General features: G+C 36.9%; 1 protein-coding gene and 1 long non-coding RNA gene across 2 annotated transcripts; both read left to right on the forward strand.

Annotated features, from left to right (window-relative positions):
- Nucleotides 1-1983: 1983 nt before the first annotated feature.
- LOC145223668 (uncharacterized) lies at nt 1984-9489 on the forward strand. The gene is made up of 10 exons (XM_080090066.1): nt 1984-4050; nt 4112-4210; nt 4436-4611; nt 4699-4855; nt 6919-7013; nt 7121-7287; nt 7509-7630; nt 7779-7855; nt 7922-8131; nt 8595-9489. Exons 3-10 carry the CDS (start codon nt 4498-4500, stop codon nt 8856-8858), a joined length of 1206 nt encoding a protein of 401 aa, XP_079946192.1. The 5' UTR covers nt 1984-4050; nt 4112-4210; nt 4436-4497; the 3' UTR covers nt 8859-9489.
- Nucleotides 9490-10070: 581 nt separating this feature from the next.
- On the forward strand, nt 10071-10999 carry LOC145225041 (uncharacterized). The gene is made up of 2 exons (XR_013859794.1): nt 10071-10246; nt 10314-10999. It is a non-coding gene; the product is annotated as an uncharacterized LOC145225041 (long non-coding RNA).
- The last annotated feature ends 1407 nt before the right edge of the window (nt 11000-12406 follow it).

Raw genomic sequence — 12406 nt, forward strand, 5'->3', positions numbered from 1 at the left:
AGTTACCATGTAGGATCTGTGGCCCCCTTAAAATGTAGATAGCAATCTCGCGTTGGAATGCGATATTAATTTTGGCCTTAAACAGGTCTAATAGAGTAAATGAGCGTGATAAACCTCACTATAAGCAAATATTATGTGAAATAGTTGATTAAATTCGGGAATAAAGTTAAAGTGGAAATGACGTTTAGTGGGTGTTTCTTGTGAATCCACGCCCGTGGCCCCCCGGAACACAGCTCGTGGCCCCCCTGGGGGGCCATAGGCCCTGGTTGGGAACCACTGGTTTAGAAACAACACAATACCTATTCCTTCAATGCCCATTATCAGCTCGTCCCCGAATTACTTTGCTATCAACATTGCAGAAAATTTTCTCTGCAGACACCGAGCTTAGTGTATCCTCTTTTCACAATGTTGCTCCTCAAATTATCCTTCTTTATATTTTGTTCGGACATCCCGGTTTAAGCAAAGTGAATCTTTTGTTGTTTTTCAATGCTGTTCAAGTTTACCTGTCTGCTTGTAAACGATTTTGATTTGTGTACTGTACTTTTTTTACTATACTGCTTCTGTTTGCTTCTTTCCACTACTTTATTTTATTACTGATGACCCTGTTTTCCATTAATGCGTTTCGTCTTGTTGCATAACGACACGACAAAGGGCAATTTTCAGTTTTCGGACTGTCGCCTGATTGTCGAAAAATACAATGAAAAATAAATAAATAAATTAACCTTTTCGCGGTCTCCCCAAAATTGCCTCACGTATCCCTAAAGCAGAAGCAGTGCTCTTCAACCTTTTTACGTTTAGCGAACCCTTAAAGTGACGAACTCATGCACCCTGTTTACTTAAAAGGTAAACTGAGGTAAAAAGCGATATGAAAAATCATTATGTGTATCATCATGTCAATTAAGCCGAGCGGAGCTGTCGAATTAACGGTAAGTCGCATTAAAAAAAAACTTTTGGCGTAAATTAACGTTAATCCGCACTCTGTGCAAAACGTCTTTTGACATTAATATAGGTCAACCGCACCGATAGTGTAAGACTGTACGACATCAACATATAAAAAAATACAGAGGTTCAGTTATACATCAGTTAATACCTATACTTTTTTTCTAATATCCTGAAAGTCAAATATTAATAGTTCATTGAAAGTTTGTGATGCACGTTTGTATACCTTTTCGTACTGGTGCACCCCATGCATATTTTGGTGAACCCTAGGGTGCACACCGGTTGAAGAGCACTGCCCTAAAGGACCGACGAGCCCAGTTTAAGAACCGTTGATTTAAACAAAATAGCATTGTGGTGCTATAGTTCACAATTTACACCACCCAATTCGTCAAAAAGACGTCGATTGAAGTCTGCAATGGAATAAAGTCTGCCAAAAACTTTTTGTGCATTGTTTTGCAACTCAGCCCGTTTGTAAAAGGTTTTATCGCAAATGTACTCACATTATTGATCGTTGGTGTTGATTTTTTGGCTTGTTTGCCGTCCAAATGGTAAAATAGCACTTCCGTACATACCGAAACTGACGGATGTTCTACGGCGTATGTTGCGTGACTTTGGTGTAGTCACCCGAAAGATCCAATCAACACCTTTGAACAACGGGGTGTTGTATATTTTATTCCCTGCGCCGAGTGCCCGTTAATATATATCAGGGAGACTGGAAAGTCATTCAACACCCGCCGAAAAGAACACCGACGGGATGTTGCCAACAATGACGCGAAGAAGTCAGCTCTTTCCAATCACGCGGTATTACAAGGCCACCGTATTGATTTCAATGCGGCGTCTGTTGTGACCCGGGAGCCTGATTAGAGGAAAAGACGATTTCTTGAGTCATGGAATGTTCACCAACGAGGCAACACAATGAACATCAAAACAGACGTGATGCTTTTAGCGTGCTGCAGGTACCTGCTTAAAGATTAGAGGCCCAATCATTCGTTATCGCGCGGTGTTTTCGTTGCGTTCCATTCTTTTTTTCCTTTGTTTATCGTGCATTGTACTAGTCGCATTCATTGTTATTTACCCTGATGAAGGCGACCTGTATAGGACGTCGAAACGTCGGAATATAATTACATATGCCAGAAGAGCTCTACAGACTTGATATTATGCCTGGCAGCAATAGCTTATATATTAGTATAGATACCACTGGTACACTGATAGTATATTTTTATCAGGCAAGTGTTTAAATATGGAATGGTGAATTGCATAAAAATTTTAAACTTTTCTTTAAAAAGTTTGTTCAACGGTTGATTAAAACCATTCTTTTCCAGTGACCTTCAAGATAAGTTTCTTCACAACTAAGTCAAAAAAATGCAAGGTCATTGCTACACTACTGTACAAGTTTATTGTCGAGTCGAATAGAAAATTTAACAAAATAAGTATTGCAAGTTTAAAAACATATTTGGATCAATCAATCAATCTGTAAAAAAAATTTTTGTGTTGTACTTCATCATTATGTACAACAGTGGTTCTCAAACTTTTTTGAGCGCGACCCACATCTGAGCTTTATGGGTATCTCACGACCCAAGCCTCACAGAACAATTTTTTTCCTTGTACGAATATTTACTCATCCTTGAACGCTAACTGTTACATCTCCAAGTTCAGTTTCGCATGATTAACGTGTCCTATTAATACCTGTGCTATGACGTTGCAATCGCCATGTGCGTAACAGTTAAATTGGAAGGTTATGGTCTGTTTGAGTGAGGCTGTACTTGGCTATGGCTGTACTCCGCCATCAAAACTCTCAGAAAACCACTTATGATGCAATACTCCCAAGTTACTGAGATGAAGCTACATAAAATGCTTATGATGCAATAATTCAGTCATGATGGAGAATTAAAAATACTTTAAAAATGAAATGAAAAAAGTTCGTTTGGGCAGAACTGAATCACCATAGCGCGACTCATTTTTTGACCCTGCGCGACCCATGTTTGCGTCGCGACCCATACTTTGAGAACCTCTGATGTACAAGAAGCTTTATCTGCTTTCTTGGTTTTCTGTCCTTCGCAAATTCTTTCTCGCCTCGATCGAAGAAACCCGAGATACCGAGTTCGAAACAGAGCTGCTCTTGCGGCCGCGCCGGAATACGTGGAATCGTGATTCCGGACTTTATCAATTCCCCACTCAAGAAAATCCTGAGAAAGATTAAGAAGAAATAATCTCGCTGGACAAAACAAAAAGGAGACAAAACGAATTAAAATCATTCCAAAAAGAGGCGCAATTAATTAAGTGAAAGAACATGTAACAAAAGGAGCAAACTCGTGGCCACAGAACTTATTAACCCAGAAAAATGTATTTGTGTATCCTTCGGATGTATATGAATCATGTAGTTGTTGTTACTCAAATCATAACTGGATTCTGCGATAGATTCGCGTTCAATCCACAAGTTCGGTCGTTGCATTGAAGTTTCTTCAATATGGATTGGAAGATCTTTGCGAATTAAAGCCAAATCCCTTGGCCTTATGCATGCGTAATAGTGTACAGGCGCAGTAAACTAAAAAGATTCAATTTATACCCTTTTCTGAAAATAGTTGTTATTTCCTAATTGAAAACTTACCCCAGAAGCTGATGTGTATCCGTTTAAAACTTCCTGCAGGAAAGCAGCGTTTGGTTTGGTTAAAAATGCTCCGTTTGCTGCAAAGTAACTTTTCGGTTTGATGCATCGAAATTGCTAACAATCACTTTTTTTTAAATGAATCAACATTTTCATATTTTCTAATGACTAAAAAGTGAATCCATTTTTGCTGCTCAGTTTTTTAATAGCACATACTTAAGCTGTTTAAACCATCGAATCCCATTGTAAACGGATATTGACGGAGAGGATCCAATTCCTCCGTGTTTCAGAAGAATTTGAAACCTAGATTGAAGTCATTGAAAGTTGGAATAGGTCTGGTGCTTATAAGATCCCCCTGTGTTTTACAACCTACACATTTTGACTGATTAACGTGAATGACTTTCAATTTAGATTTCGAATTCTTCTGAAACACGGAGGAATTTATCGCGACTCTGACGACCCTCAATATCCATTTACAAAGGGATTTAATGGTCTGAGAAGCTTACGTATGTGCCCTTATTTTAAAAAATTGAGAAATCACTAGAAACACGATTATCTTTTCTATAGATTGTGCAATACACACACATCACACACGTTCAACTCGACTCGCACACACACCATACGAACAATGAGCAAATCTCGGAAATCAACAAACACAACAAAATGGTAATCTATTGTTTAATTAAAACAGCAGCTTAGTTTACTGTATACGAGTATTAACATTTAGTCTGCAACAGTCAGTGTTTTGTGGGTTTGGTGGATTTCTTTGAATCGTAAGTTATTTTTTTTAACTTGAAAAATCATGTCGCAGTGTTTCCTTTCAACAAGCAAAATATACTTAACTCGTCACAAAATCATTTTCATTGATATGTGCTTTTATTTGCCTTTTAGATTCTCTGTTCCTTATTAAACTGTTTATCATCGCAGCATAACTGGAATCGGTAAAAGGCAAAATGTTCCAATTTGTAAAAAAATCTAAGCTTATTATAATCTTTTTGGGATTTTTTGCATTTTATTTGTTTGTGTTTCGAAGGACAAACATTTTGGGAGTTGCAACAAATTTTGAGGTGAGAACAATGAGAGTGTTAATATTTTGGACATTATTGAGCTTTAACTAATGAAAATACACATAAATGTGACGTATTCTGTTGTAGAATATTGACAAGAAGCAACAATCGTCAGCAAAAATATTCGATTTGAATGACAGGAAAGTCAAGTCACCGAACTGTGTAAAACCGGCCAACGCTGAAAGTCACATTATTTGTGATTCTCTACCTTTTCAAACTCCCATCTGCCGAAATAACACTGAAGGTAAAAAAAATGATAATGCTATGCTTTGCGTTGCCAAATTTAAAGTGTAACGACCGCTAGGTGCGCAGCCTGGCCCTGCGCCGTTCGTCACACTAGGTTAACCTTCCTACAGCCTCTCCTCCAAGACGTCCCAGCACTCTTGCATGTGCAACGAATGTTCTTGTTGAGCAATAAAGGGCAACGGTGACGAATAACAACCAAGACAACAACGTCAATAGCGACGGCAACGGTTTTTCTGTAAACCACAAATAACGCACATAAGCCATACGTACACATTATGACGTCATATAGCGACAATCGCACAATAAGCAGTTTAAGCGTACACACAGGTCTTAAATGAAATCCGCATTAATCAGTCACATTTAACATTGAAATTACTTCCAGTTACTCATAATAACACTAGTTAAAGTTTGAGAACACATTAATTAACGTTAAACACAAATCAAATAAGAACATAAAACATACCATGTGTGGTAACCAGGGCTTTACTATAGCACGCGGCTAGAGGTTCCACAACTGACAATTCAGCATTTTAGCTGTTGTTGTTTACAGTTCACTAGCTATTGCAGTTTACAGTTCACTGAACATTTACAGTTCACTATAAACAAAAAAGACACAACATTAGAATAAATTCACTTAACTTGATTGCGAACATAGCAACTAACGCAGATTACAAAAAAGTGGCGTTCAAAGCACATGCTCTCTCGCGGATCAGGGCTGCCACTGAGAATATTAAGATATCCCAAGGTTCCCTCACCAAAAATCCCAAGGTTTGTCCAAAAATCCCAAGATAACCAAACAATGGCAAATGCACAGTTTAAATCCTAGCTGACGCAGGTAACATAATCTTTATGGTTACACCAGGTCCCAGCCATCGCATAACTTTGAAAAGACGCTAAAAATACCAGAAAAATACAAAAGAAAAAACATATGTTTTTCTACATTTTTTTACTGGCACATGATACATCGAAAAGCCTGTAGCACTGGCCTGACTCACTTGTTTTGACAGGGAATTTCAATAAGCTTTACGGCTTCGAACACAAAATTGATGAAGCACTGTTATACGTAAATCGTTCGGTAAAAGATGATTTTCGCAACACGATAATTTTTGTTCGCAACTAAAGTATTAATTGTATCTTAAACGTATTAAACGGATGAATTCAACAAATCCCAAGGTTTGAAAAGTTTTTCCCAAGCTTTGCACTGAAATCCCAAGATCTTGGGAAAAATCCCAAGGAGTGGCAGCCCTGTCGCGATGAATATTTCTATCAGGGCTGCCACTGAGAATTTTGAGATATCCCAAGGTTTACTTATGAAAAATCCCAAGATTTGAGCAAAAATCCCAAGAATTATACATACTTTCATTTCTAAACACATTGCCTTTGGGCATAACAGACGTTTGTTATTACAAAAAAAAACGTAATTCGATGTCAATCCTAACTGGACTGGCACTTGCATTATAAATATTCAATAGTTTGATGCATCACGCTACTAGCTTAAAAACCTCGTTACTTGCTTAAAAACCGTCCCTGGCTACTACAAATTGCTACAAAACCGGCAAAAAGTCAATAAATGCAAAACATTTTCCCCCTGTGTTACGCCTATGTTTCTTGAAACGTGCATATAATGCAGCAAGGCATTGTAACAACAGTAATGACATCAAAAATAGCCCAGTACGGGCTTGGTTTGCTAGTTAAAGACCTGGCAAAGTCTCAAACGTTAAATAGATGATGTTCTTTTACGCAAATCGCTATTTCAAAAGATCTGATCAGCAGCTGAAGAAGATTTTTGTTGCCATCAATAGTAAAAAATGAAATTAAGATTTATTCAACATATAATATCAAAAATCCAAGGTTTCAAAGGTTTTTCCCAAGATCCCAAGCTTACAACAAAAATTCCAAGATCTTGGGATAAATCCCAAGGAGTGGCAGCCCTGATTTCTATACGTCACGAATAAAGAAGAGCATAAATTAGCCAAGCGGAACAATTAATTCTCGCTGTAACATCTTTTGCATATCTGGATTTAAAAACAAACGAATTACTTCACCTTTTTGATGATACAGGCCTCGTTCCAAACATTGTACGCTACATTTGGATTGGGAATGGAACGTTGAAGTTATTCCAGTATTTCTCTATTCTCTCAGTCGCCACAAACCACGTAAGTTGTTATTTCTATTTGTTGATTCGTTTGCATATACAAACTGAAACACGCCTTGAAAATATATAAACTAATAAAGCAAAAAAACATGGTGATTTTGCGAACAGAAACCAGAAAAGATTATATTTCACATCAACGATGTTGTTCCACAAGGAGAATTGTGGTTAAATTTGGTTGCTCAAATTCCTTGTCTGGAAATAGAAAAGTTTGAAGCTCCTACACATATCAATGGTAATCAAATCACAGACGTATTTATGCAAACAGATGTCTCAAGGTACTTTGTATACTTTGCTTGGGAAGCTACGTTAACTTATTATGAATGCTTACAAAATCTAGAGTCACATGCGTTGTGCCTATCAGCGTGATTGCTATAACGAGTGTTTTAGTATAATCCCAGTTTAAAAAATTAAATCATCTAAAACAGGGCTTGTGCTTATAAACCGCAGTGAGGTTTATAGATTACATTTTGACTGATTAACGTGATTTTCAATCTAGGTTTCAAATTCTTCTGAAACACGGAGGAATTTATCTCGACTCTGACGTCATTGTTGTTGCGTCATTGGATCCTCTCCGTCAATATCCTTTTACAATGGGATTTGATGGTTTGAGGAGTTTAAGTATGTGCTATCTTTTTTAAAAACTGAACCATTAACTTGGATTCACAGTCATCATTTTTTGAGTCATTACAAGATATGACAATTTTGATCTATTTTTTTAATCAGTGAATGCAATTTTGATGCATCAAACCGAAAATTTACTTTGCAGCAAACGGAGCATTTTTGACCAAACCAAAGGCAGCTTTCTTGCAGGAGGTTTTGAACGGATACACATCAGCTTTTGGGGCAAGTATTTAATTAGCAAATAACAACTAATTTCATAAAAGTGTAAAATCAAATATTTTTGTTTAGTTTTCTGATCCTGTACAATACTACTCATGCATAAGGCCAAGAGATTTGGCTTTAAGTCGCAAAGATCTTCCAATCCATATTGAGGAAACTTCAATGCAACGACCGAACGTGTGGATTGAACACGAATCTATTGCAGAATCCAGTTATGATTTGAGTAACAACTACATGATTCACATACATCCTAAATTTACTACGAAATACTTTTTCAAGGTAGTCAAATTTATTGATGGTGGTTCATTTGTTTTGTTGGCACTGTATGTATGATTTTTTTATTTATACCGGTATTGGTTACCGTAGTTCATTTTTAGCTGATCCTTTTATTCGGGGTTTTCTACTTTCCTACCACAATCACCTTTTTCGTTTCGTGCCTTTTTGTGTCTTCTGTAAAATTTTTAGTAAACTTGCTTGTCGAATCACCTCTTTTTCGAATTCGTTCTTTCCTTAAATGTAAATATGCTAATTTTTCCGACGGGTGATTCTTTTTCTTGCCTTTGCATGTTTTTTGTTCTGTTTATTCAATTGATTGCCTGTTTTAAAATCGAGGGTGGATGATAAGGTGACTTTAGGGCCATTCGCCACCCTGTCGATTAAACAGCGCAAAATAAACTTACTTACTTACTTTAAGTATGCGCTGCTTTATTGGAAAAACGAATCACTTTGGCTACATTTTCAGGACTTTCTTGAGTGGGGAATCGATGAGGTCCGGATTCACGATTCCACGTACGGCGCGGCCGCAAGAGCAGCTCTGTTTGGAACTCGGGATCTCGTGTTCCTTCGAGGCGAGGAAGAAATTGCGAAGGACAGAAAACCAAGAAAACCGATCAAACTTATTTCCCATGACGATGTCAAAGAACATCCACCAAATTTTTTTAAAGAAAACCAAAAAGAGATTCGAAAAGCGTCCACCCTAAAGAATCATTCAAAACAATTTGAATAGTCTGGCTCGACAATATACTTGTAAGACTTCGTAAGAGGCTACACTTTGAATTTTTATGATGTTCAACGAGAAAAACATGTGTTAAAGGTTTTTTTAGTCCGAGTGATTTTGGTAACTCGTTAAACAAGACGTTTTGAAAAACAAAATGAACAAATGGACAATGTGCAGCATTCGTCATTTAAATTCACAAACTCTTTATTACTATATCCCTGTAACAGCGTGTATCTGTTAAAGTTATTGTGTTATTTTTCATTCTGCAAACTTTGGTTTTTCTGCCAAATAAGAGAGCTAAAAAATCAAACAATCCTAATGATTGTGCATATCTTATATCATGCATATTTTCTAAAATTGTTCACACATTCAAACTTTCACATTTTCTGATTTGTCTTTCCTGTAATTCACATTTTTGCTGCCGATTGTTGACCATTGTATTCTGAAACAAATGACTCACATTTGGTTTCTGTTGAAAGTCGCAAAATGTTTGTTTTTTTCGAAATATCAAGATTAAAAGACAAAAAATACCAAGAAACACATCTCAATAGCAGTTTATTCACGCTTGACTATTTTACTTTTGGCCGAACATTTTAATAAATAGTTGTCGTATCGTTTAGCAAGTTCTCATATTCATGCGTGTATCCCGCAAAGAAAGCTTTAACTGTGAAACGACTTAACTTTCAAATCTCCCCAATCAGTTGCAGTTGCTTCTTTGACACAAACGACAAACATTGTGAATTTGGCACATAATTTGGTGCCAAAATCAGATAATCGACATAATTTGGTGCCAAAATCAGATAATCGACATAATTTGGTGCCAAAATCAGATAATCGACATAATTTGGTGCCAAAATCAGATATTCGACATAATTTGGTGCCAAAATCAGATAATCGACATAATTTGGTGCCAAAATCAGATAATCGACATAATTTGGTGCCAAAATCAGATAATCGACATAATTTGGTGCCAAAATCAGTTAATCGACATAATTTGGTGCCAAAATCAGATAATCGACATAATGTGGTGCCAAAATCAGATAATCGACATAATGTAGTGCCAAAATCAGATAATCGACATAATGTGGTGCCAAAATCAGATAATCGACATAATGTGGTGCCAAAATCAGATAATCGACATAATGTGGTGCCAAAATCAGATAATCGACATAATGTGGTGCCAAAATCAGATAATCGACATAATGTGGTGCCAAAATTGCAATTGTTACGCAACAAAAAAGTGATAATTACATAATTATCGTGTCATTGCACATTTGGGCGTTGCTGCGTTAAAATGTCAGAAGTGCTGTTCAAAATTATTAAACTACATTTGGATTGGCAATGGACCGTTGAAGATTTATCAGTATATCTCTATTCTTTCAGTTGCTACTAACCACGTAAGTTTTTTTTCAATTCGTTGGTTAGTAAATGGAAAATGTAACATACCTATGTGATTGTGTATAGACTGCAGGGGCGGCTCGTGCGAGGGGGCTGCGGAGCTGCAGCACCCCCAGTATTTTTACTTGACATTCCTGTTCCAAGTTGTGAAACAAAACAATCTTTACATATAGTTTTTATGTTTGATCAGTGTATACTAAGAATAATTTTTGTGGCATTAATCGGCATTTTATTAAAATAAAAATAATCAAAATTTTGCATTGTTTAAAAAAAAAATATTTTAAATAATAATAATAATAAGTTATCTATGGCGGAGCTGCAGCTCCAGTTTCGTGACGTTTCATGACGTTTGCAGTTGTGCGCATGCGCACTTGGAAAAGCTGCATGCCGGGCGAAATAGGCGAGAGGAGGCTGTGGCTCGCGCAGCCCCTCCCGTGACGTAGCGCTAGTTGTGTTGTCTGCTTCGCGTCAGTGAGCTCCAAAGCCAAACCCGTGTACTGTATTTTTTAAGTTCGACAGTGAGTACAGTTAAATAATTATTTTGTAATCTTTAAATTTGTTGTTTGACTGTTAGTCATGACTTTTTAAGATGAAGTGGGTTTCAGTTTTTGCAGTTATCATTGAATTAAATTAGTGTATCTAACACCTTGAAGAAAAAGTTCATCTAACACCTTGAAAAGTCACGATTAACCTTATAATAAATAACTGAATTAAAAAGTTTTGAGAAAATATGGGATAAAACATTTGCTACTCCAATATCATGCAGGAATAAGCAACAACAAAAAAGACTAAGTTTTAGTTTTTTAATGCTACCAAAGAAAAAATAAATTTGTGACTGTGAAGTTAAATGCCTCACTGAAATTCAGGCAATATGAAATGCAGAACAAACAATTGCAGAAGCAACAGGAATTTTGAAATACCTGAGTGATGACAATTTAAGGTTTTGGTTTCTTAACACACCATGTGGACAGTATTTGAACCAAGTGCAATCATGTGTATTGATCTAATGGACATGTACTGTTTGTCTAAACCAGGGGTTCTTAAACTTTTTCGGTCGTGCCCTACCTGACACTATTTATTTATTCTCACGCCCCCCTAAAAACCGTTAGCACTAATGATGCTTGTCTTGTTTTTTGAAAACAACATACATCGTAGGTCCGCCTTAAGCTACTGTCAAGTTAGTTCCGAACGTTAGAAAAAGCCACTTCAACACTGATAAGTTGCGAAAAAAAGTTTTTTTTTTGTGCGGGCACTGAGCCACAGTGCCAGTATTCTTGTAAACTACGCATATGTTGCCCAGAAATTGTTGATTCACTCAAAGCCAAGGCAATCTCTAATGAGAAATTGCGAACAAATAAAGAATGTGCAGCCGACTATATAGTACAGGGGTCACTAAACTACGGCCCGCGATCCGATCTTTTAGGTTTGCCAAAACGTATTGATAACTTTGTTACTGTCAAAAATTAATCTACTCCTTAAGTTTACTGTTACGATATGTAAAATTAATATTACCGACTTTCATAGGATTGCAACGCCCAGGATTGATCCAAAGCCAGTCTATTACGTCACATACAAAACAAAAAGTGTTAATTGTGCGCAAACAATTGCCTTATGTTGTGTTACTTGTGACGTAATATACAAACATTCCTTGTAAGATGAGACTAACTATACAATTTAACAGATTTTAAATTGGTTTTTAAAAAGACCAAAAAAAAAATCTTGGCGCCCCTATAAAAATAGTCTCGTGGGCTAAGCTTGAGAAGACGGCACTAGGGCATGTAAACTATGCGGCACGCGCGAATTAGTATTAAACGTATCCGGCCCGCAACGTAGAAAAGTTTGGTTAGTACTGGACATCCATTTCAGAGTAATGAAGCGTTTACTTTAAACAATAAGTTCGAAATCAGTGCCGACATAATTCCTATGCATTAACTTACAATTGTTTGCAAGTGAAAACTTTGCAGCCAGATTGTGCTGCGCCCCCCTTGCGAACCCTTCACGCCCCCCAGTTTAAGAACCCCTGGTCTAAACAGTAGCTGCTAAATTGCTTCACAGGAAGTGTTTCTTAGGAATGAACATTCTACAGACAAGATAGTAGTGACCACCAAGCACATCCTATTGTTGACAAAGAAAAGCTAGTTACTGAAATTGAAATGTTT

This window comes from Phallusia mammillata, chromosome 4 (genome assembly GCF_965637545.1).
Source record: "Phallusia mammillata chromosome 4, kaPhaMamm4.hap1.1, whole genome shotgun sequence".
Lineage (NCBI taxonomy): Eukaryota > Metazoa > Chordata > Ascidiacea > Phlebobranchia > Ascidiidae > Phallusia > Phallusia mammillata.

Excerpts from the sequence above, each read along its gene's own strand:
- LOC145223668 (XM_080090066.1), top strand. The coding sequence starts at position 4,498 with ATGTTCCAATTTGTAAAAAAATCTAAGCTTATTATAATCTTTTTGGGA. Across the intron at positions 7,288-7,508 it reads ATGCAAACAGATGTCTCAAG|GTTTCAAATTCTTCTGAAAC; the intron begins GTACTTTGTATA and ends TTTTCAATCTAG. Across the intron at positions 7,856-7,921 it reads GATACACATCAGCTTTTGGG|TTTTCTGATCCTGTACAATA; the intron begins GCAAGTATTTAA and ends ATTTTTGTTTAG.